General features: G+C 42.0%; 1 protein-coding gene across 1 annotated transcript in view; it reads right to left on the reverse strand.

Moving 5' to 3' along the window:
- Positions 1–20,456, reverse strand: part of ICE2 (interactor of little elongation complex ELL subunit 2) — a 35,921-nt gene extending 15,465 nt beyond the window's left edge. The window contains exons 1-10 of the mRNA XM_066636528.1: positions 20,390–20,456; positions 17,433–17,537; positions 11,951–12,191; positions 9,151–9,270; positions 8,832–8,966; positions 7,479–7,601; positions 6,208–6,367; positions 4,416–4,585; positions 2,195–3,173; positions 1,785–1,948 (exon numbers count right to left, since the gene is read on the reverse strand). Coding sequence (XP_066492625.1) covers positions 1,785–1,948; positions 2,195–3,173; positions 4,416–4,585; positions 6,208–6,367; positions 7,479–7,601; positions 8,832–8,966; positions 9,151–9,270; positions 11,951–12,191; positions 17,433–17,537; positions 20,390–20,421 — 2,229 coding nt within the window. The 5' untranslated portion in view covers positions 20,422–20,456. The remainder of the gene's footprint in view (positions 1–1,784; positions 1,949–2,194; positions 3,174–4,415; positions 4,586–6,207; positions 6,368–7,478; positions 7,602–8,831; positions 8,967–9,150; positions 9,271–11,950; positions 12,192–17,432; positions 17,538–20,389) is intronic.
- Positions 20,457–26,476: the final 6,020 nt, after the last annotated feature.

Genomic DNA, 26,476 nt, shown 5'->3' on the forward strand with positions numbered 1-26,476 from the left:
CAGAATTGCAAGGTGATGCTCGATAAGGTATTTACTGCATACTCCAAAAAGAGGATTGTGCTTATGGTCAAACAGGTCAGAAATTATTCAGTTACAAGTGGAAGGAACTTTGAAGTACAAATCTTTATCAGCAGATTTGGGATGTGTAGTTTTGACTAACCGCTGGTTCTGAACCCGTAGCACAGGATCAACCTGACCTCCCAGACAGGATAGGAAGTGTGTTCCTGTTGCATCTGGGGGGCCTTGAGACTTACAGAGGCAGTGCACAGCCTCCACAGGTCTCAGAATGGCTCAAGACATGTCCAGAACAAGGTTCCAGTCTCATTCAGAGGTTCTGTTGGTCGGCAACTTCTGGGTTTAATTATCCGCATGTTTTGCTAACCGCTTGGTCGGGTGTGGTCCAGGTTCCCTGTGGGTACTTTATATATAACTGAAGCTGCAACCATCTCCACTTAGTTCTGAACAACTGCGCATATAGATCTTGAATCTTTTCCTTCTTACTTTTGTATTCCAAATACAGGCTTTATAAACAACTGGCAAAAAGTGCCATCACATGTTATTATTACAATGATATTTATATACTGCTTTTCAATAACAACAAAAGTTCAAAGTGGTTAATACTGTGAAAGAAATGGGGAAAAAATGATTCTGACTCCAAAGGGTTCACAATCTAAAAAGATACAAGGGTGATACCAGCAAAAAGCACCCAAATAGGTGTTCAGCTAGGAGATGGTTGCTCTCCCCAGTTAAATATAAGAGTTCCATCTTTACTCAATTGTGAGTAAATACTACAGTTTCACCTAAATAACTGTTGGGTGTAGTTTGAAGCATGTTGATCTACTAACAATTATATCTACCTTTGTACTCGGTTGTTAATTATTGGGGATTTAAGCATAAAATTACACCATGCCAACTGGTCTGCAGTACAATAATCTTAAAGCTCTTCACAGGTAGGGATATATTTTCAGGTGTTTTTCTCTTCAATCACAGTCAAGTTATTATGTAATTTCTGAGATGAAAACCATGTTGTTTTCATCAGAGGAGAATCAGCAGATCCTAATTATCCTGGGAGTTTCCCCATCTATTTGTTTAGCTGCATAGCAACAACAGAAACTACAATCAATCACTGCATTAATACGATCAAACACCACTGGAGGCATTCCACTGCAACAGTTTTACTTGTACTTGTAAGCAGGGCCATGCTCCAATGGCAGTGAGTAGCAAGTGCACTGTAGCTGCAAACGTTTCAGCCTTGTTTACAACGCACTGGTAACCATCTCACAAGAAATGCAACACAAGCTTCCACATTCAAGCATGTGCTTCTTTATCTTTTCCACCATAAAACTATAATTTTTATGAATGGAATCTTGGAGCCAATTCATCATTACGTAGAACGGAAATGAGGAAGTTTGGGTCATTGTGTTGCTACTGTCCCCTTCTTTTGCTGCAGCGTGTGGTCTGGGACTTGTGCCTTCTGCAAGCACTCCTGCACAGTACATAGGTCAGCAATGGGCAACCCCAGGTGAAATCAGGCCCCTCAAGCGGAAAAGACTGACCTCTCAGTCGCAACTCAGGAAAGCCAGAGGAAGCAGATACTATAGTAATTGGATGTTTTGGGGACAATGACTGAAGCTAAAGAACCATCATTTCATACAGTCCTCTCAAAATGGCCCTTTGGCAAAACTAGTGACTGACCATGGGATGTAGCGTGACCTGGTTGGAAGACCAAACCAAGACCATTCATACAAGGAAAGACAAGAGCCTCAGTGAACAGAAAGGCTTACCTTCTTGATTTTAACTTTCTTGGAACGTGGCCATGGTTGAACTTTCTGTATAGTAGAGCGTACCAGTAGCAGCATGTCATCCAGGCTGAACAATTTGTAGGTAAGATTGCCCTGCTGAGGAGCTTCATATTGTGAACGATCTTCTTTTCCATCCCAAAGCAGCCCTTTTGAAAGAGACAGCAAAAGACTATGGCAGTTGCACACCTCACATTCACTAGGTGACATTATTTCAAAGCACCTTTACTCTCTGCTGAAATTTAAAATCATCATCCAAATAATTGGATTAAACCCATGCAAAGAAGCTGTTGGAGAACAGCCAGGATATCCCAGGTGCATAAAAGTGAAATATAGATGGCATTTTGTCATACGCATCAATTTCCATCTCGCAGCACAGCCAACAAAATACACACCTTTTTGAAATCCCTGACAGAGTGATGACCAAATAAACTTGGGTAAGCTACTGGTATCTGCAGTGGTACTCTGTCTGTCTTCCTGTGTGGAAGATTCTGAGGATTTCAAGGGTGGACATGCCTGGGGTAGTGTAGGATTCAAACTTCTTTCATGGTTTGCCTGTGGCTGCCCTTGACTCTGTGGAGGTGGGGACTTAAGGAGCTCAGTTTGCATTTGCAAGATCTGCCCAACAGGATCAAATTCTTTAGACAATCTCTGACTTCGCTTTTTGGAAGCATTCACCTTCTTGTCTGAATTCTCTGAAGGATCAGTCACTTTTCCTGGCAGGACTTGCACAGAGCAAGGAGACTCTGGAGTGTCAGCTACAGGTCCTTGGTGAAGAGCAACTGCAGTTGATTCAAAGTTATCAATAGCTTTATTTTCTGTGTCGATTACCAAAGGTTCTTCATCAGTGTCACTGTAGCAGGACACAAGGCTTACCTTGTCTTTGACTACATCAGCTTGTTCCTGAAAGGTATCGTTTTTATCTGTAGAACATAATAAGGCATTATTGTCTAGGATTTCTTCTTTGACAACACAAGTACTTTTGCATTTTGGGTCAGCTTCCATCAACTTAAGACCTCCAAGTGAGGAATTTTCTTCACAATCCAAACCCAGGACACCACCACTCAACAAAGGAGTCTTATTCAAATTCTGCCCACAAATAAATGCTGTATCCCTCTGTTCACTGACTGTACTCCTTTCTTCTCCACCAGTGTTCACATGTGACAAGGTCTGTTTGCCCACATCTGAGGGCTTTGATAGTCTCTTAGGTACATTTGCATGTTTTGCAGGAGTGCTTTCCAATTTTGAAGCTTTCAGACATTTAGATGATGAGCCAAAGGTTTCCAGTTCTGTGACATCAGTGTCAAAGTCTAGATCGAGAGGGTCAGATACTTGCACATGTCTACTGGGGCAAGGTTCTGATGCTGCTTCCAACTAAAGGAAAGAAACAAAAGCAGTGATGCAGTGAGTCACCCGTAATATGGAACAGAATGTCCTGCTCAACAAATGCTATCTGTGGACTTGGAGATAAATAATTTTACTGATTTCCTCACATTTAGATATCTCAGTTCAAGGGAAATGTAAAGAAGGTTTACATTGGAAAATGTTGCCAAATAGTTTGAGTCAGCCAACATTAATAATAAAAAAGAGGATATTGTAGAGTGTTCAGAAGTTAGCTATGCATTTGCTTTAATTTTGCCATATATCAGGACACAAACAAAAGCACCGATTTTTTGATAGAGTACGGGGTAGTGGATGGAGCATCATACTTGATTTGGTGAGAAATGGGTTCAAAGTTGCCTTGAGACATGAAGCTCATTGAGAGACTTTTGACAAAGAACACACTGAGCCTAATCCCACAAGATTGCTGCATGGATAAGATTGGATAAATTTAGTACACTCTCCTGAATTCTTTGGAGAAACTATAAGATACCAATGTCATAAATACATCATGCCCCACTCACCCAACCTTAAAGTATAAATTATCAACTGAGAAAACCCACATTTATCACGGAAATAAGCAGACCTGCCTGTGTTTACATTTTGTACAGTATCTAGCAATTTCAGGAGTGGTAGTAGTAGTAGCAACAGTAGTATTCAGCATATTATGTTCTTTCATTACATTATGCTGTTTTAGTCCCTAAGATCAGAGATATTTTAAAGCATTTTTCTGTAAATAAGGGAGTCTGAAAAAGAAGGAACAGATGTTTGGCTAAGGAAGGGTAACTAGGAATAATGAGAGGTGCCACATAGCTATGCCGGACAAAGAGGTTTCACTCCCTGAATCCTACAGCTTTTGTAGACATTTTATCTGCAAGTTAAAGATCAGCAAAGATCCAATTACCCCACCTTACCTCATGCAAGAAAAGACAGCTTTATTTTTCACAGTTGTCAAAGAATGCTCTATTTTGGTGGCTACTTGCATTGACAAATAATGAGAAGCGCCTGCTAACCATCTCTATACCTGTCTGCATGCTACACCAAGAAGTCTACCTGCACGTTTTCCAAATATAACTCCAAAATAGAAACATTTTCCCTCCTGATGCAGAAGTTAAGGGAAACTACATTCTGCCCAGAGTAAGGCCATTCTAGTTGCCTTGTAAGATTCTATAATTTGCAGGAATTGCAAGTTCTTCCTAAAACTCAAGAAATGTTAGACATAGAAATAGAACTTACAGGATCTTCAGGTAGCTTATCCAATACGGCTGCGCATGCCAAAATACTAGATTGTTTGGTCATGTGAAAATCTGCCAGAAATTCATGAAAAACTTGGTTTTTTTCTCTCACTGTCATCTCTTTCTTTGGTAGAGGGGGGTCAATATACACCACTTTGACTGGTTTCCCACCTTTAAAGAAAAAAAGCACATTTTAAAGTTTTCAGTAGAAAATGGAAATGCATTTTTTAAACAGAGGACTTCATATAAGTCTCCTATCCTCCTTTGATTAAATTAAAACCAATCTGAAATTGTGAAAACTTCAGCAGAGAATTAAAAGGGAAAAAACATTCCAAAAAACTCAAGTTGAACTCACTTTTCATGTGGCTTTTCACCATTATTACTTAATACATCTCATACCTTTCCTTTCAGTTTTAAAACAAACCTTTTTTTCTCCCCAAAGGGATCTACAATGTCAGTTCCTGATTTTTTCTACCAGCCTTACTGCCAAAAGCTATGCACAAAAACAGAAACTGGGAAGAACATGCAGCAGAAGAAAAAATGGCTCCAGTCAATATTAATTGTGCTATGTCTCCAGACACTGTTACTATAGTAAGTAACGAGAGGAACGCAATTTAGATTTTGAAAAAAAAAAGAACTTTCCTGTCTGGTTTTTTTTTGAGAAAAGAGAACTATAATGGCCACTTTCGCTTTTCTTTTTTTTGAAGTGCTATTTAACAAACAGCAATTATACAGATAATAAAATATGAACATGAGTCTTTACTGACAAATTATTTTTCTACTACAAAAAGAAAAGTTAACATATTTTTCCTGTTCCTTCTCTAAATAGTTCAAACAATTAAAGGGTGGTTCACAGATTTCATCCAGCCATTTGTTTTTTTCCTGCACAATGCCTCCAAGGTTCAGGATAACACAGAAAAACGTCACTGTTTTCAGGTTTTCAAGTACAGTGGATGACTTTATAAGACTGAATAAGAGTTAAGAAAGCATGCACTTAAACAAATAATTTTATAAAGGAGAATTTTCTTCCATAAGAAATAACGTAAATAAGGGTGGTAAATAATGATGCCTCTTTAAGGACTTGGAAAATGGAGAGGAGGAAAACATGTAGTTCCAGCAATGGCAAAATCTAAGTACCACGGATGTCCCTTCAAAGCTTAGAAGAGAAAAAGGAACCAATATTTTCAGAGGGCTGTGAAAATAAAGTTCCTCTAATATGCAGAAAAACATGAAAGTTATACGGATGTGTCCATGTATATGTGGGGGTTCCGTTCAGGTACCGCCTGCTATTAAGTGAAACCATGGATATGTGCAAACACATCCCTCCCACCCTCTGGAGCTGAGGGGAGCTCTGCTCCCCTTGCCTCCGGAGGTCCTCTGAGCCCAGCAGAGGCTGCGGACATTTGTCTGCGGCCTCTGCTGGGCTAAGACTGAACCCGACAGTGGAAAAAAACCACTTCCAGTTTCTCCATGAGAAACCAGAAGTGAATTTTTTCAGTGTAGGGTTCAGAGGACCTCTGAAGGTGAAGGAAGCAGAGCTCCCCTCTCCTCCAGAGGGGGCACGCAGGCAGGGGGGCTGGACCCAACGCACAGATAAGTGGATTCATGGATATGGGATCTGTCAATGTAGCCACCCATACTATATGCAGTATAACTATGGATAAATACCACCCTCATAGCTCCTAATATGTTTCTGATGCAGTTTACCCTCACTGCTGAACAAATTCCCCAGTATTAAAACAGTTGTGAAGATAAATTCCATCAAGTAAACAAAAACAATCAAAAAGCCGTACCTGTAACAGAGATAATTTTCACAGAAATGGGAAGTTCCCACTGGTCCTTATAGTCCAAACCATGATTGTTCAACAATGCATATAATGATTCACTTGTTAGCACTATGTGAGGACAATATTTAATTACAAGTTTTTCAGCATTTGGATCTGTACTAACATCCTTTAAAAAAAATAAAAATGGAGAGAGTAATATGCAAGTTAGAATTTAACATGTTCTATCTCACTGTTGGGTATGTACTTTATGACTCCAAAGATATTTGATGGGAGGAATTCAAAACTGTCATAGCAGGAATCAAATAAATCAATCCTAATTGTTATTAGTAGTTCAGAAATTATGTTCTCTAGTCCAATCCTGAGCTGCCTGGCGCCCAAAGGAGCAGCAGCGCCAAAATGGCTGCTGCTGCATCCCTATGACTGCTGGGCAGACGTTGGTGGCTCCTTGGGAGAAGGGGACATTCGTTCCCTTCCCCCAGTTAATGGAGGAGGCCCTGCAATGGGGCCACTTGACTCTGCACTGGCTATTTAACAGGCGCAGAGTAAAGCAGTCCTGGCTTGGGTGGGAGGCCTGATGTGGGGCTCTGGACGGAGGCCCAGTGTGGGTTCCCACTCCCCTCCTCCCTCCCCCCGCCCCACCTCCCCCCCAACTTACTGGAACACCTCCTCCCCCCCCCAACTTACTGCTGTGCTGCTCACCAGAAGCTCCAGGCTCCTTCACCCGGTGCTGGCTCAGTGCAAGCTCACGCTGAGCTGGTGCCGGCCCGGCAGTGAGCCTTATGGCACATTTGCAACACTCAGTGCCGGTGTTGGGTTGGCACTGGCCTGACTGGATTGGGCCCTTAGACACCCTTACATGGAAGCAAAAAACTCTGCTTAAAGCTGAAAACAGTATACTTATAGGATCTGATGACCATGCATCTATTGGATTCTTAAAATGCAGTCTGTAATGTTTCATTGATCCATAAGAGCACAATGAAAATTTGAGGAATATGCAAAAGACCTTCTCAAAAATAAAACAATGACAAACACTATATTAAATCTGGTGTCTTTCTGCATTCTTCCTTGTATCCAGTTGCATTTCATTAGCCATTGCAAAAGCCATTCTTTTGTACTGACCAGACATACATTTTAGAATAAAATAAATAGATGAATCATTGGATACAATCTACTGTACTAAGAAATGCTGGTGTAAAAACTCCAATGAAATGATCAATGAAATGATCATGTGATCACAGTTCTTGCTGACTAACATCATCTGCCAACTAGAAACTTACATTGTGCAGCATGGAAGCTTTCTGTTCTGGAGTTGTGAAATTCGATTCATTTTTGCGATTAATAGGTAACTGTATCTGCGCAGGCATTTTTGGAAAAAATTGCTTAATGAGGCTCACTTTTCCCTGGCGATTTGAGCAGAAGGGGAGAAGGTGGGAGAGACAGAGAAACACACACAAAGATTTAAAATTTTAGCATGGCTTCCATGTGAACAAGAAACTTAACTGTACATGTATTTAAGACTATACACTCAATCCCCCTGATTAACACCAGTATCTGAGGTCAGTGCCAACACAATCTGGGCTACACACTGTGCTATATCAGCCCTCTTCAGACAAAACACCAAGCTGCTGGTTCCCAAAGTGTGCATCATGATGCCCAAGAGTGTCACAAGGCACTTGCGGGGCACTGAGGGCTGCCTGCTGCCCTAGACCATGGCACGAGCCTCCAAGCAATGGCAGGAGGCTCAGCACAGCGGTCGGAGACACAGCATGCAAAAACTACATACCATGAAAAGCCCTCCCCCCTGCCCTGCCCCTCTTACTGCTGTTTGGAGGCTTGCGACAACCTCCAAGCCTAGAAGTGAGTGGCCAGTGATGTCATTGCATAACATGTTTTGTGTCACTTCCATTCACTTCTGGGTTCCAAGGGTGTCATAGCAGCAGTAAATTTGGGAACTGACAGTGCAGAACCATAGTTTAGCACTACATGGCCTAAAGCAGCAATGAGTTCACTCCTCTTTCGTCTTACTTGCATGAAAAAAAGCTTTAAGAACAAACAGTAGCACCACATTAAATATGAACTAAGGGAATGTACTGCATTAACTCACTCAACTATGGTTCGATACCCTGGTTTGTTCTAACCACGTCTTGTTAATTAACTAAAGTTATGACAATACTGAGGTTTGCTTTAAGAGTAACAGCAATTATCTTCTCACACACAAGATAGGAGAGGGGAGAGTATGTGAGCCAATAGTTCCCTTATGCTCATTCATGCAGTGCAGCTAAACCATGCTTTTGTATTACACCTGAATTGGGCCAGTATGCCTGTAAACTGGCCCTCCATCCCTCTGGGTTTCACATGTGTGCATCACAGAATTCAGGTCATTTTAGTTGCACTGCTTTATTCCTTTATTTGATTCAGCATTGCCCGTTCTGTTGGATTTCATGGCTGCATGAGTACTGTAGTCTGAAAACGGAAACTGCAATTGCTATTGTACCAAAAATCAACAATCCCATTTGGTGCATCATAAATTACAAAATAAACTAGGAATGATCACAATCATGGAATAACAGCAAAGAAGGTCAATTCTGAATTCTTTGTTTTGCCTATTTAGTCTACCAAGTCTGCCTTACCAAAGCAAGAAGGTTTTTTTCGAGCTTCAGTGTCAGTTCTGTGCTGAACTTTCCTCCCATGATGCTAGTAACTTCATGCAGGGTATAACATTCAGGATACTTCTTCACAACACCAATACAAGAGCTTAAAAATTGCTGGGGGAACAAAAACCAGTTATTAAAACAAGATATTCTGTAGCAGAACAGACATTATACAATTCTCATCTTTGGACTGGGCAGTGGCGTATTTTCCTACTGATTTGAATGTCAAACTATACGATTTTAAAACTACAGTTGTTAAACTGAAAAAAAGCAGCAAAGCAATCTTTTAGTATATTACCTTGGTGTAAAGTAATGCCTCTGCAGAGATGGAATCATAATCTTTAGTGCAACTCTTAGCAGCATTTTGGGCAAATTTCAAGAACTCTGCAACTTCTTTGCTCACAAATTCTCTCATTTGCTGAAGACAAACAAAATGTAATAAATAGTAAGACAGTCATATTTGCACAATTATTGTGGAAAGTGTTAGCCTCATTTTGAAAACGGCATTTTTCTGCTTATAGTAACTATTATCCATACCCCGAACACAGCAAACACATTACAGTACCTTTATTTTAATGGGGAGAGATGGTGACTCAATCAGAGATGCAAAGAAAGCCATAGCTCAGTGGAAAAGCCCAGGATTTGAATGCAGATGGTCCCAAATTCAATCCCCAGCATGTATAAGGCAGACTGATGACTCCCTTGCATGATTCCCCAGGGAATCACCGAGCCACTGTGAATCACTCCAATTTTATCATTATCACCATCCTATGGTTACGCTGAGAGGGAATGGTTGGCCCAAGATCACCCAGTGAGAACTTCATGGGTAAGTGGAAGATTTAAAACTGCTCATAATTAAGCACTCTAACTATTACATTATGCTGGTTTACTTCTAACGCAAGTCAAAGAGGGAACATATTTTGCATGCAGAAGGTACAGGTTCAGTTTCTAGCATCACCAGCCAAAAGGATTTCAAGGATCCAGTCTGGAAAAGACTATACCTTGTGATACTGGACAATGTTCTCTCCACTTTTTCCCTGGGATGCACAGACCCTTACGGTGGCTATGCCAGTGGAATGCTTGGCAATGAAATCACCATCGTCACCAAATGAGAAGCAGTGTGGTGCTTCAGATTCTAATCCTGCTTAGGCTGATCCTGGAGAGCTGTTACTTTCATAACAGGCTATAATAGGCTAGATAATATAGAACAGGGGTTCCCAAACCCTGGCCCCCGGACCAGCGAGCATCTGGCCCTCCAAGGGCTTCTGGCCTTGCTGTCGGGGCCCTGTAATGTAAGCTGTGTTCCCCTCACCTCCATAAGGTATTCTGAGGCTGGGGAGGCTGTGCGCCTCTGCAATTTCTCTGAAAACTGGAAGTGATGTTTAAGGCCTTTAAAGCCTTTGGAGGGTTCTAGAGGGCTTCCCCGGCCCTCTAAGACCTTTAAAGGTCTTAAAATGTCACTTCTGGTTTTCAGAGAAACCATAAGTGAATTTCTGAGGTCTCCCAGAGGCCTCAGAATGCATTCTGAGGACTGGAGAGGCTGCACACAGCCTCCAGAGGCAAGGGAAACAAAGCTCCCCTTGTCTCCAGAGGATTATAGGGCCCCAACAGCAAGATCGGGAGCCCTTGGCCAGAGACTAACTGGGGGTCAGAGGATTACAGGGTTCCACAGTGAGGCTGGGAACCCTTGGAGGGCATGGGGCTAGCCAGAGTCAGAGGCTGCAGAAGGCAGAGCTAAATTCCCCTTGCCTCTGAAGAGTCAATGAGCAGAGCCTGCAAGAATTAGCTGCAGGAGGAGAGGCTGCACAAGAGGGCTGCAAGTAAGGAGATCTTTGCTTCTCCCCTTCCGTATTTTCAAAGTGCTTTTGCCCGATGTTTCAAGAGATCTTCCTTCCCCTCCTCTTATTTTCAAAGTCCTTTGGGCTGGTTTTTCAAGGGATCTTCCCTTCCTCTCCCTGCTCCCCTCATTCTCTCTTGTTTGCGCCGCTCCTCTTTGATGAATTGTACTCCAAGAGACTTATTTCTTTCCATTTAAGTAAGCTGCTTGGGGGGTGCGGGTGGGGAATGGAGATCCATTTAAGTGCGTTTTTTATTTCTGTTGGAGCTTGAAGAAATCCTTGAACCTTGAGAGCATTTATTCATTAATCTAAGTTCCATCTCTAATGCATTTATTTATTTACATTTATTTAAATTTTTCTGGCCCATGACACCATGCCAGGCAGATGTTGTGGCCCTCCAGCCAAAAAGTTTGGAGACTCTTTATCTAGAATAAGACAGCTTCTCATGTTCCTCAAATGCCTGCATTTCCATCAGTTCTGTGTGTTTTTAACTGCTGCTTTTAAAGGTACTTTTTTATATTTCTTCTCTGTATTTTTATATTGGTATATCTTTGCAATGTTGCCATTTTGGTAATTTTTACCGTTGTTAGCTGCCTCATGTGGAGAGGAAGCCACGTAAATAAATAAAAATAAAAGTCAGCCACAACACTGCTACTCGTGCAAAGATGCCTGGAAAAAGAGTCTAATCCTATTGGCTCTGAGCGCTGGTGCTGAGCTCCAGTGCTGGCACTGGGTTTTGCAAACAAGCCATAAGGGACAGCCGTGACATAGAGAGAGGAGAGAGCACTGGCTCCGGCCCAACACCAGTTGGCACTGGACCCAGCACCAGACAGACACCATCCAGAGCATGGTAAGAGCTCCAGGCAGCATTAAGGGCCTTAGGGGAGGGAGTGAAGTGTTCCAGGGTGGGGGAGGGCAGGAGGAGTGACCAGTCCAGAAGGGGTATGAGACCAGTCGAGCCCTGCTTTGTTGAAACCTATCCTTTGTGTAGGGCTGCAAAGCCCAACACAGAGTTTCTCAGTCTGCACCGGCAAAAAAACTGCTGCAGACTTGAAAAGCCCCATTGCGGGACCTGAGGCTTTCCTCAGGGCCTTTTCCTTTCCCCTGAGGAGACCTCCAGCTGCACCACTGGATATAGTGGTTGCCATTTTGGTGCTGCTGAACCCAGCTGCACCACTGGGGATAGGATTGGGCAGTAAATAATTCACCTTTCTAGCAATATTGTGTCAATATTGCAAGGAATACAAACAAAATACTTACCAGATATTGTGAATAATCATTTTGCTCTGACAAATCAGTCTGACTTGAATGAACATTTAAATATGTGGACAACAGAAACAAGTATCTTCTTTGTTCTTTCTCTGTCAAACTAGAAAAATAAGGATAGGGCACTCGGGGCTCCTGGAACACTGCTGAAGCTTCTACTGGTTCTTTTTTGGCCTGTCCACCAGCTTGATTTTCTTGTTCAGTGTTTGATGCCTGTGCATTGTCTTCTTTGCGACTGAAGCAAATAGAAGCAAACAACATACAAATATTTCTTTTCCATGGTTGAAAGGTATGACTGAAAGTTTAGATTTCCACTGAATAGGTAGCATAATCCATTAAGCTACTGTGAAATTGTAACAGTTTTTATTATTTAAACAAAAAAATACCATAGTCTAGCCAAGGCTTTCCACTAAAAGAAATTTTGCCAAGGACAAAAATAATGACATTTGACACATGACTTTGAAGAAACACAACCAAGTCAATAATGTGGCCCATTTCCTATTTGGGCACAGAAACCAGTAAATCATAAACACATTCCTTGCCTCTGAAATTCCCTTCCAAAGCATAATAAATAACTCACCTCTCTGTGTGAGGAGATGATGGCCAGGATCTACAGAGCCTCTTAAACTCAGTCATGGGCTTTTGTGAGCCCTGGAGAATTTTTCACTAATTTTCTTTAGGGAACTACTGCAATACTTCCTCCACTATATTACATCTTAAACTGCAATCCTTAAGCTTATATTTGAGGGTCCAATCCTATCCAACCTTTTAGCGCTGACACGTCCGTGCCAACCGAGTGTGAGTTGCATCCTGTGATGTGGGGGCAGTCACAGAAGCCTCATGAAAGTAAGGGAATGTTTGTTCCCTTATCTTAGAGCTGCACTGTGGCTGCATCAGTGCTGGAAAGTTGGATAGGATTAGGCCCTGAGTCCCACTGAGCTCAATGGGACGTGCATTTGAGCAGACATTTATTTAATGAATTTATATACTACTTTTCATTAAAGCAGCTTACAAATAAAATAAAACTTGCAATAAAAATACAGCAGGCATGATAAGATCAACAGCTAAAAACAGATACCTAAAAATATAATTTAGAGAGAAATAAATTCTTTTTAAAATCAGCAAGTGAAGGAGACAACTGTGGGGCTCCTGTCAAGAAAACTCTCCCCTTGTATAGGCAAAAATATTTATGCGTTTAGGGATTCTGATCCCACCTTTCAGCTGCCAACAAAAATACATGATTTACAAATCATACAGAAAAGAACAGAACAAACAAGTGATAAAAACAATTAAGAACCAACCATAATAAATTAAAATATGCATAGGATTGCACTGTCAGGTTGCTTCTAAAACTCCCTCAGATTTTTAATCGGCTTGTCATGTGGCATGAGGGGCTGCTCTTAGGGAAAAACAAATCTAAAGTTCCCTTGGGCTCATGGAACTAGTATTACTGTTCTTTGTATCTTGGCCAGTATATTTTCTTAAAATGATATCCCACGCAACACAGAGGTCCTCAAATAGTGTTAGCAATTATATGGACTGTTGCAACGACTCAAATGCTTACTCCAATATAGGATGGTTTGGTTAGCTCTTAATTATTCAGCATAAGCATGCTTAGTAAAAAGCACATTTTAGATTAACAAAACTGAATGTTAACTGCTGATCTGGTGAAAAAGAAAGACTTGATTTACACACCAGTAAAATGTCTCAACAGTATCATGTCTACAGCTCTTAATAATACTACACAGCTGTCTCTCAGAATATGAGAACATGTCCATCCTCGTGGCACAAACTGGCAAATTTAATTAAGCTGCTACACCAACAAGATGCTGACTCAGAAGTGCCTGATGTAGGAATGTCAAGCGATTCTAGCAGCTTAAATTAGCTAATATAGTATTTGACGTGGAGTGGGACGGCAGCCCATCAGGATGACTTCACGGTGTGCTGCTGTCAAAGCCTTCAGCAGAACACAAGCCAAAACCATCCAAGAGCCCCCTTTCACCTGCATCACCTGCTTCTTCTTGATTTAAACTGACCACTTCAGCAAAAACCTCCCCATCACGCAGATCACAGCTTCTATGGAGCTCGAAGGGACACAGTATTTCAGGTGCTCATTCACAAATTCTTGGAATATTGTCTTTAAAGATACCACTGTTACCTCTCCACATATCAATCGCAGGAGTACGGATGGACCCTAGTTCCAATGATCATTGGGTATATTATCAGTAATTATCTGCTTTTTCAATCCATATTTCTATAGCCATATACCATACTCTGATCTAGCTCTGCCCCAAGTTGTTGCATCCATGAACACAGTCTACCAGAGGTGCAGCTAACAAATACTTTGCCTCACCTTTGTGCTCTGAACCTCTCTATCCTTTTCTCTCTCAAAGCTAATGCCTTCTAACCATTAGAAATACAATGTTTCCTCTTTCCCTCTCCAACTTCCAAAGATTTGGGACCTCTTCCAATAATGCTTCTATCAAAAGAATCCCTTTTAATTCAGGTTCACTTGGATTACTTAGCACAGCCATTTTCAACCACTGTGCCGTGAATGGGCCCCGGGTGCGCTATGGAAATTTAGGAAAGGGTCATTTATTAGTAGGGCCACTGGGGGTGTGAGCCCCCCCACTGGCAGCACAGTGTGCCTTGTCAATGGTCCCAAAACCGATGGTGTGCCTTGCCAGTGCCCTGCCAGTAAGCCGTGAGATGAAAAAAGTTGAAGATCACTGCCTTAGCAGAACACAGTGTGTAATAATGGGTCTAAAGCAAAAGCAGGTTTGGACAAAACCAACAGGATTGCAAAAGACTAGCTATATTCAAAGATATTACGTTTCCCGTCTAGATCACTATGCAGGTATGACAATATCCAATTTTAGAGACATCCACTAAAATTGAGTGTTGGGCGAGTTAGGACAGACAAAAGAAAATATTTCTTTACTCAGCTTGTGGTCGGTCTGTGGAACTCCTTGCCACAGGATGTGGTGCTGGCGTCTAGCCTAGACGCCTTTAAAAGGGGATTGGACGAGTTTCTGGAGGAAAAATCCATTATGGGGTACAAGCCATGATGTGTATGCGCAACCTCCTGATTTTAGAAATGGGTTAAGTCAGAATGCCAGATGTAGGGGAGGGCACCAGGATGGGTCTCTTGTTATCTGGTGTGCTCCCTGGGGCATTTGGTGGGCCGCTGTGAGATACAGGAAGCTGGACTAGATGGGCCTATGGCCTGATCCAGTGGGGCTGTTCTTATGTAATATAAATGAGTCAAACTGTGAATCAATTAACATATGTGTCAAAGGATTTGGATAGCCTGATACTGCACTAGATCATGTTTCTGATGAAGGAATTGTAATTCCCAAGCTGGTGGGTCGTGACCCACCAGGGGAACTGGAAGGGGGCCATTTCCCTTTAAGGGGAGTGGCCCAGGAGTGGGTGCCCTGATGGTATCACAGCAATTGTGGCGTCGCAGGCACTTAGGGTCATTTCAATGTACCCAGGAGGGGAGTTGTGAAGCTTCTTGGAGGGTCCTGGAGACTCGCAGCCTCCTCTGCAGGCCTCCCTGCTGCTGTACTGTGCCCCCATCAGCAATCGGGCGCACTTCCGATTTGTGATTGAAGCTCCCATCACAAACGATAAGTGAGCTCCGATTGCCAATAGGAGCTCAGTATAGCAGCGGGGAGGTCAGGGACTGCAAGCCTCCAGGAGGTTTCACAACCCTCCCCATCAGGTAAACTGAAACGATCCTAGGTCCCCGCAGCTCAACAATAGCTGCAATGCCATCAGGGCACATCCTCCCTGCCCCTGTCAAAACTTAGAGCGGTCCCAACTCCCTTGCAGGAGTTTGGGAACCACTGATCTAGTGGGCAAGAGGGAGCTCAGTGGTGGAGTATGTTTTGCATGCTGAAGGTCCCAGATTCAGCCTTGGTATATCCTGTTAAAGAACATTTCACAGAGCAGGACTAAAAAATGATGAAACCTTGGAGAGCTGCTGCCACAGACGGTACAGACAGTGAGATCAATGGTCTCACTTGGTACAAAGCAGCTTCATATGAGAAGTGGCACATAAAAAGGCTTTTGTGAAGATAACAGACTCAGATTGCTTTAACCTGCTAACGAACAATGGTTTTTAAATTGCAATATGGGAGATTTCTGCTAAATATTAAGTAGAGCTTCCTGAAGGTACAAACTGTTTGGCAGAGGAACAATCTACCTTGAAAGGTGTTTGATTTCCCATCATTGGAGATCTTTAAGCAGCGGCTGGATGACCATCTATTGGGGATATTGTACTTATGGACAGTATGCAGTGAAAGGGGGTTGGACCATCTTGAGTCTTTCCTACTCTATGATTAAAAACTGAGTTTTTCCATAAATAATTCTGCATTTAAGGATAAAATATGATTGTTTCACATGGACATGCAACAGGGAAAAGAGTGACTCAAAACTAAACATTAACAATAAGCAGGTGTGTGATAAATCACAAGAAGATGACCTGTTCGCCACGCTTTTTAAACTCACTAAATGGAGAGAATTTAAAAGCAACTGTTGCTGTGAACCACTCTAAGATTGCAATCCTATACATGCAATCCTAATCTGGGAGTAGTCCCAATTAACAAAAGAGATGGTCAGTTGAGTGGTCAAATAAAGCATTAACTTTAGTAGAACAACAAAAGAGATACTTTCTTCACCAACAAGTTACATATTTCACTAATTTTTTTTGTAACTTACATAACTGCTACCATGAATCAATGCAACTTTCTAAACAATACCTTTCTGAACATTTCTAGATTCCAATCCTTCACAGCAGGAATACAGAGCAGGTAGACAGATTACATGATGGGGGCTGGGGGTTACTGCCTGGTTCCTGCAATAAGCAAGAATTAGGTCCTATGCAGAGACCTTTGCCTCTGTTGCTAATGTTCAGGAAATACCTGCAGTTCTAACAAGTGGCCAGTAGGAGAAGTTTTGCTATGCTGCTAGATGGGTTCCAGACAGCTAGATGCAATACACAGTGAGGAGCTCTCACTCCTGCTCCTGTTAATGAATGGCATCATCTTGAAAAAAAAGAGAGGAAGCTTCCACCCACTCATTGGCATTCTTGGGTTCAGAACATGTTTGACTATCGTCAGATAGATAATCAACCTGACCAGTGTATCAACCTTAATTCATCGAGATTCACTCTCAAACAAACATGCACAAGATCACACTCTCTCAGAACATGTGTGAATCACTGCTGAGGTCAGGTTGCAAGGGCTCTGGAGGAAAGCCCTCCACTGGATCTCCCATGATACAACTCAACTCTGCTTTGGACACAGACACTCTAATGAGTGTTCAGGGATTAAACTAGCTAGGTTGGCCCTTTCATGGGTACAGGCCCTAGGCTGGTACCAAACTCCAGGTGCCTCCCTCGTATGAATTTCAGATACGTTTGCTTGTTTCCCTTCTTTCCAAACCAACATTAGAAAATGCATAACAATACCTTTTGGATAGCAACAGTAACTCAGAGAGGGTTGGAGTCAGTGAATATTTTTCATAAATTTCTCGTGAGAAATACACCTGATGGCCATTTAGGGGTGGAATATCCCTGTTTTTGAAAAAGAAAAAACAGAAAATAAAATACACTTATTTTAGCAAGTTTATATCCATCTTTTCAACTGTAAGTTAGCTCAAGTTGGCTCACAACCAAGGTTAACCGTTGATAGATAGAATACATATTAATTTATCATTAACAACAATAAAAGAAGAATCTGATATTGACGGGGAAGGCTGATAAGATGGATGCTGCCTTGGGCACTAGACAGGTGCCTCACAAAGGTTAGTAAATAGATTAAACACAATAACAATAATTAACAAAAAGTTCATCAATAGTCAAGCTTACATCTCATACATTATTAGTGTACAGAATATTCAGAAACACTTTGGATTCAGCACTGTAATCCACAGCAACAGAACTGAAAGAATACAAGGTATTTTAGTACTACTGAATGACTATAATTCATACATCATGTTAAACTTTATTTCTGTATTACAATCAAATGCTGTGAGAAATTTTTGGTCCTGGTAAAAACTTTCCAGTCTAGTATAACAAACTGGGATTCCTGGTTTGTAATAACAATAACACTACTTATCCATGAGACACTACATGAGGCACTCTGCACTACATATCCATGAAACAACTTTTCTTGCTTTAAAGCATACTTGCTGTAATTTGCTGCAAATTCTCTATTTCTTCACCTCAAACACATTAAAAAGCAAAGTATAGGACAGGCTGCAACTGTACACACTTTCCTGGAAGTAAACCTTAATGAACACAATAGGATTTATTTCTGAGTAGACATGAATAAGATTACACTGTTACAAAAGTTGGCAGCAAATACAAGCACATGCTGGTCACAGTAATCAGGAATGCAACCTTCAGTGCCTTAATTGGTTAATCAAGTTTTATTAAATGGACTAAAAATTAGCCCTGATTAACTGGGCAACACATTTTTTTAAAGAGTTAATTCCATATAAAATCTTATAACTACTGCAGATTGTAAGTACCATCTCAGAAGGATCATTCCCCATGCAGGCCTCACAGGAAGAAGCAACTTCCAGAGGGGCATTCCAGTTACTGAGCAGTCCCATGAAAAATGTATTCAGAAGTGTAGACAGTGAAGATTACAGGTCATGCCTCTTTATCCACTGGGGTTCTGTTCTGGAACCCTCAGTGGATACCAAATCAGTGGAAAAATGGCTTAAAGAAGCACTTCCAGGTTTTTTGCTCTATACCAGGGGTGCCCAAACCCCAGCCCAGGGGCCACTTGCAGCCCTCGAGGTCTCTCAATGCGGCCCTCAGGGAGCCCCCAGTCTCCAATGAGCCTCTGGCCCTCCGGAGATTTGTTGAAACCCACACTGGCCCAACGCAACTTCTCTCAGCGTGAGGACGATTGTTTGGCCTCTCGTGTGAGCTGTGGGATGAGAGCTCCCTCCACTGCTTGCTCTTTCACATCTGTGATGCAGCAGCGGCAGCAAAGGAAAGGCCAGCCTTGCTTTGTGCAAGGCCTTTTACAGGCATTGAGCTATTGCAAGACCTTCATTCATTCATATAAGTTCATCTTTAATATATTCATTTGTGTAAACTTACGTAAATTTATTCAAATTTTAAATGTAAATTAATTCTTTTTTCCCCCTGCCCCTGACACAGTGTCAGAGAGCTGATGTGGCCCTCCTGCCAAAAACTTTGGACACCCCTGCTCTATACTGATGCATTTTGGGGCATTGATGGAGTTGCAAGAAACTGACTAGTGGGTCTTTAAAGTTATTTTTAACCCCGAGAACCTTGCAAACACTGCAGTTTTAACTGCACAAGAATAGGAAATGGGATTTTGGATCTTTCTTTGCTTGTTATAAGGCATTTAAAGGTGAATGCCAATATCACTGTTGTGTCAAATCAGTGGATAACAAGGCAGGTACTCCCACTGGTATGCATGGGATCTATGCCTCAGGGGCCAATCCTATCCAATTTTCCTGCACCAGTGCAGCTGCAATGAAGCCCCAAGGTAAGGAAACAATGTTCCCATACCTTAAGGAGGCCACAGTGACTGCTGCCCCACCACAAGATGCAGTGCATGCCCCATTGGCACAGCTGCACCAACACAGGAAAATTGGATAGGATTGGGCCCTTAGCCTGCTCCAGCAAAAACAAAAGCATTTTGTAACACTTTAAAGATCAACAAATTTATTTCTACAGATTAGCTCACTGCATCAGATGCATGAACAGAATGGGGGGTGGGGTGGGGGGAGAAGCCCTCTGCTCAGACAGTGCTTGCTGAACCAAGTGCATACTTTTTAAGCTTTTTAGAAATTTGTTCCAAAACTATTTTAGTCATGCAAGTGTATGTAATGTGATTAATCAGCTACAATTTCTTTAATGAGGCAGAAGTCATCATCATCATAATACTGATTCTAATAGGTCAGTACTTCAGTGCTCAAAATACAGTATGAACAAGCCATAGTTGACATTATGAAGAGAGTCAGAACCCTATGACTGTCTATGCAGAAGTAAGTCCCATTATAATCAATAGGACTTAATTCCAGGTAAATGTGGATAGGATTGCAGCCTCAGAGCCCACTCCTATGCAGGTCTACTCAGAAGTCAGAGTCAGGGGGGCTTACTCCCAGGTAAGTGCGGGCAGGACTGCAGTTCAAGCGACCAGGGTTGGAGGATGCTCCGCTGGGGACTTGTCTCCATCCCCTCCAACGAGAGAGCCTAAAGCCTGTCCAGAATTTACAGGGAGCCCTCAATGACTCCAGAAAACACTCTGCACACGCTCAGAGGCACTCTCGTCTCGTCCTTCTCACTGCTTGACAGGCTGCGAGAGGAAGCCGTCCCAGCACCTCTGAGCTACAGCAGCAGCCCCTGCTGAAGGTGGGCGACGAAGCCAGCTCACTCACCAGGTGAGGAGCTTCCCGCCTGCCGCCATCATGGGTCTCCTTGCTCCCCCCGCGGAGGCCGCCACAACCTCCCACTCAAGCCTCCTCTAGCGTCACAGACACCGCCCTAATCTTGGCGAGTTAGCCATTCACGGCGGAGCAGCGCTCGTGCGTGAACGTCACGTGGAAGCAATAGGACCAATGAGAGTGAAGGAGGCGGAGAAGCCGGGGAAGGCGAGAAAGAGGGCGGGACGCCATCTTGCGTGAGGGCACGCGCGTGCACAGTAGCCTCTCATGAGGCGCTTTCCTCAAAGGAGCCAGCCTCCCGCTCCCTCCCACTCACCTGGCTTGCTGAGTAGACGGGCATAGGGCTGGGCTCTGAGGCTGCAGTCCTGTTCACTCTTACCTGGGAGGAAGCCCCATTGACTAATGGGGCTTACTTCTGAGTAGACACGCCTAAGCTTGGGCTCTGAGGCTGCCATCCTGTCCACACTTACCTGAGAGTAAGCCCCATTGACTATAATGGGGCTTACTTCTGAGTAGACATGCCTAGGCTTGGGCTCTGACGCTGCCATCCTGTCCACACTTACCTGGGAGTAAGCCCCATTGACTATAATGGGGCTTACTTTTGAGTAGACATGCCTAGGCTTGGGCTCTGAGGCTGCAATCCTATCCACACTTACCTGGGAGTCAGTCGCATTGACATGCGCCACCAATATCCAGGCTGCACTCTTTATACCACTCAGCTGAATTGCTTTTTGCACCAACTTATTTGACCTTATTGACCTTTCTCCTTTGGTGAGAGATTGCTGACGTAATAATGGGATCAGCAGATGGTTTGGTAGCACTTGCCACGCGTGCCTGCGTTCATATTGTCCAAGTGGTTCAACAATGCCCTTGGGTGAAATGGCAGCCTATCTTTTCAATTGCACAGCAAGCTCAGCTGATCGCATTGACAAAAGTGAATGACAGGCTCCGGATCATGAGAATGTACAGTTGCCCAACATACATACAGATGTGTATCTGGTGTTTGGTTTATGGAAAGTTGGCTCCATGACCCAGGCCAGACTTCTGCTGCTTTTTCCCACGGAAGCATCCTTTGGTCAAAGGAACAATTGTGGTTGTTGGTATAAGGCCTGCCTCCTCAATGCCTTGGAGAAGACCCTTTTGAAAATTCCATGAGTGACCACTTTTTACCCTACCATCTTATTCAGATCAGATGCAGTAGGAAACAGCTATATCTACTGCGGATGGGAAATTATTGAAGAACCATTTTTCATGCTCTGGAATGAGGTCATCTCACCAAGAACTCTTTAGCTGACTGTGGCCAAAAACTCAATAAACAGTCCAGCCAAAGACCCTAAGTGTAATCATTCTCTTTCTGCCTAACATGGTGTGTCAGAGTTACTTGCTTTTGCTGTGTTGAACACTCCCTTTCAGCCAGGGGTTCCTGTGCCATGAGGCACCCAGTTCAGTGTCCCTTTAGTTGCCCTTCAAAAACTATCTCCTAGGAGAGTGCTCTTAACTCTCTTGCCATGCTTCCCTTTTATAAACTGGCCAGACTACTGCCCAGCGCCCATTGCATTTACCTCTCAAAACCTTTATTGTTGTTCTGCCTCCTTAGGACTTTTTGTTCCTAATAGGGAACTTGTGGCTTCTTAGCTAACAGCCCATGGCTCCAGTATCAATACAGTACATGCCACAATAAAGCTACCAAGCAAAAACAGATAGGAAACCTTGAGACCATTGGCTCTGCTATACTATTTCATGGATCTCATGTGCAATCAAACTGGTAACATGTTTAATGGTGAGAGAGAGAGAGAGAGAGTCTAGGACTCTATTTTTCCACCAGTTAATCTCCAGGCCACCTAATCTATGGTTCCCATTAACTGATACTACAGCTACTCAAAGCTGTTGGATATTCAGTATTATAAAAGGAGGAGAGGCAACCTTCAAACTCCAGTAGCATGTACACTGGGAGTAATCCTACAAATTTATTCTTCTGCTATGAATAAAGGAAGTGTTTCGTCTTTGTTTGCAGCTACTATTTCAGGCTACAATTGATCCTGGTTCTAGCTGTGGTTTTGTAACTGAGCTGGACTCTATTCTCAACCTTCCAGCAGAAGCTTGGTATCTTGCAACTCCCTTCTCTAACACCTTCTAGGTTTGCACTCCATCCTATCCCCCTTCCATTTTGTGTATTTACATTCTCCTATTCCAGGAAGCTATACTTTTTCCAGATCCTAGCAACAGCATTTATTCTCGATTTCCCCATCTTCTTGCTAAACACTTACCCCTGAACAATAACTTGTTTATCTCTTGTGTCCTTATTGAATGCCAGTTCACTGAGGTGTGCCACAAGTTGGTTGCACAATGGTTCCTTCTGCATGTATCTGATTCCTCTATGTGTGCATTTTATTATGTGTGTCCCAAAGCATGTCTGGTAACAGTATGATTTGGGATGGCCCAAAGCATATTTTGGAATGCAGAGTTGTGTCACCTTCAGTTCCTTATTTAGGCTGGTCATGCACTTCCATGTCAAATAAAGAACTGTGAACAAGGAACCAATTTCAGTCTTGTGGTTATTTATACCTGTTGTAAAATGTTGTGCGGGTTGATGCTATATAAATAATGCTTCCTAAGCTGTACCAAAGTTGGGTCACATGCATGCTGAACAGAGAGCAAATAAGAAGGGGAAAATGGGGTCCAACTCCTGGTTCCTACCCACCTTCCCTCTTGTATGGTGAAGGCAGAAGTCTTAAGAAATTTTCTTTTCTCCTCTCTGGAGAGAGCTTTCCAGAAGCTTCAGGGTATAAAATAGCAGCACCAACCTAGAGTTGGCTCTTTATTGGGGCTAAAAGTGAATGAACATGAACCCTCTGCATCATCTTTCTGCCAAAGCAAAGCTGCCAAATTCAAGTTTCGAGATAGGAACCTATGTACTGTGGGTTGATTATGTAACAACCTACATACATGAGCATAGAGGAGCACCATTTTCAGGGTACATTTTGTCCTACTGTAAGGCAGTATGGTGGCTGCTCCCACTCGAGGTGAGCAAGTTGACGAGGTCATGCAGGACCACAGATTCTACAGACTCCAGCTGGCAAGAATGCATTCCCTTGACATGCTCAAGGACACCTATAGAGGCATACTTTGGATTACATTTGAAGAGGTTTATTTTTAGATACTGTAAAATTGTGTGCTCCCAGAGGAGCTCACCTGTGTAAGTTATAATCAAGTGTATCCCCCAGTTGGAAAGAGACAGGTTGGACCAGGGACATGCAGAGTCTCACCATGTAGCCACCGCTGATGGGGGATGGGGATAATTATGTTGTGTATCAGCACCAGGAGCAAATGAATAATCTGATGCAGCAAAATTATTGAGTGACAATGGAGACAGATGGAAAGGGAGATAGGTTAGAACAGTGAATCCCTGCAGAGTCAGAATAGGTAGCCTCTTCTGTACGTCATGCACAAAAAGCCTTTAATTAACCTGTTTCTTGCTGCACACTAGCAGTTTTTTCAGAGCACACTAGTTTGGGAATTACCAATCTAGTTGTTTCAGTCTTCGGTACGGCATGTGTCTCAATAGTTGTGTTAGTTCAGTAAAATTCACCGAACTGCTAATGTGAAAAATGAATGAAACAAAAATTCCCATTAGAAGCTGAAGTTTTATTACAGGAGAACAGTACATAAAGCACATCTAAAATTGATGTGTTCAATGCACTTAATAAAGGTAATGTAATATTAAAGGTACAGGTTCTAAATACAATATAACAACATTCATATTAGAATGAAAATCAGAGTATTTAAAAGACAACATTAAATCTCTTATTTTTACAGTTGTATTTACAAAATGAGTCAAAATACTTTATTCAGGATCAGAATAAAATAATAAACCAAGTCTAAGCTGACAAGTGTAATTGTGAGTTCTAAAGAAGATTTGATAGAAGTGAAAAAGTCAGGTGATCATGGGGCAAAGATCATTAGCGAAGTTTTATTACAATATTACTTTTAATATTCTTCTCAATGGCTTATGCTTTATCATAGCTAGAAAATGAATTTGTACATACTGTACACATAAGACACCACATTTTTGCATGTACAGTACAGATTCATGTCAATTTGTAGTTATTTACAGAAGACTGAGTGTGTTACTCAGTGAGGTTGGTGATGTTTATGTGCTTAATCCTCAAACCAATACATATTTATAATCAGCATTTATTCTTATTCTTCAGACATTTAATTACACGAGAAACATTACTCACACAAACTTGCATAATTTATAAAACAATGAAGCCCAAACAATTAGGGAAAACATTACCGGTATAAAGTCTGTGATACACGTTAGTAGACAAATTAAGAGTTTCTCTGTCTAAAAGATGATTTGAATCAATAAGGGAATGAAAAATAATCATGGACTTGCATTTTCAAAGGAAGTCATATCTTTTAAAGAAATTTTCCAACTAATTATCCTGAAAGTGATTGTACTTAAACTTTCTACTCATTAAAACGTAGCCAGGGTGCAGATACAATTTGTATTTTATTTTCAGAATAATGTTCATTTTCTAAATCAAGGTACAGAAGCAGTGCATGGAGCCAGGACTCGTGGCTTTAATATTCGCTATCCTCTATTATCAAAAAGTGCGGTCAACAAACAGCTTCTTAAATTCCTCAAAAATCTTTGCTAAAGATCTTATAACTTCAGTAATCGTACAGAAAAGAGTTGTAGTAAATATTTTAAAGGTCAATGATCCCTCATTTTTGATATTTGATATCCATTAAGTTTTTGAAAGAAATGCTATTGGGGGTGAAGAATAGGGCTTGAGATCCTAGCTAAATCAGTCCGACTAGTGCGTATTAAAAGTTTTACAATATTGTCTTTGTGAAATAAATTTAGATTCTAAATTCTGTTCAGAATTAGGCTGTGTAATTTGTGGTGCCACTGGGAACCACACAAGCATATTCCAGTTCATGCTTTGGTTATAATTTTCTGTATACAAATTTCCAGTCAAGAGAGGGAGAGGTTAATATTCTTGAGTACAAGAGGAACAGGTTAGGGAACACCCGTGAACAAGAGCAATAGCAAGTTGATCAGCACCTCTAAAATGGTAGTTCAATGCCCACTGTATGTACTGATGACAAACAGTCCATCTAAAGCTAAATAGGATTTTTGTGTGATTCAGTTGTTTGAAAAACTTAAGTCTTAGGACCTGGTCCAAAAGTTCTTTCTGGTATGTACTTGGAGCTGCCCTATTTTGTTCTATTGGAGTGGTCTGCATGCTCTTTGTGAGTACTTTTTATGGCTGGCAGAGAATTCTCAAAACTTACAGGAGAGAATGGGACAGCATCAGAGCCCCTGGATCACGTTTTCAGGCCATGGTAAGATGGGAAACATTTGCATGAGCAAAATTCCCAAAAGCAAGTGATGGTATATGTGTAAGGTTGAAGCTGACACAACAGCTGTGACAATCTAGAGAGCATGCTACAATGTGCTCTTCTAATTACTTTATTGGCACAGTTTAGGACAGTATATAACATGAGTTGGGAATAAAGACATCTTATACTTACTGGAAGAAAGGACTGATCTCCGAAACACAACACTGAAAAGTCTGGGGTTGATTTCATAATTGCATTTGTTCTTCCTAAATGTTTAGTTTGGTTAGGAAAGCACCAGCTGACTTTGATCATTACCAACAGTAGCATAGCACCTAGCTCTTTTTCTTCATATTCCCTGGGAATGTTGAAGCTACTCAGAATTGGGTCATAGGACTGGTTTAAACAGTTGTGAGTCACCATGCAATTCTCTGTGAGAGTGTATGGTGCTGTCACCATGTATACATGGATGGCAGTAATTGTAGAAACTACCATGTCCATGTGGGAGCTGCCATAATTTGCATGGCTGTGTATATCAGCCCTACATATATGCATCCGTTCATATAATCATTGTCTCCACAGAGATTACGTGGGGTCCATCAACTAACTGAACAAAGACATAAAGATACTGGAAGCCACACTCCCAGTTGCTAGTGTTTTGGACTGTGGCAGTGTAAATTGTAATTCCTACGTACGACCTCTAATTCCCTGAATCAGGTCATGTCCATCTTT

Source organism: Tiliqua scincoides, chromosome 8 (genome assembly GCF_035046505.1).
Source record: "Tiliqua scincoides isolate rTilSci1 chromosome 8, rTilSci1.hap2, whole genome shotgun sequence".
Taxonomy (NCBI): Eukaryota; Metazoa; Chordata; class Lepidosauria; order Squamata; family Scincidae; genus Tiliqua; species Tiliqua scincoides.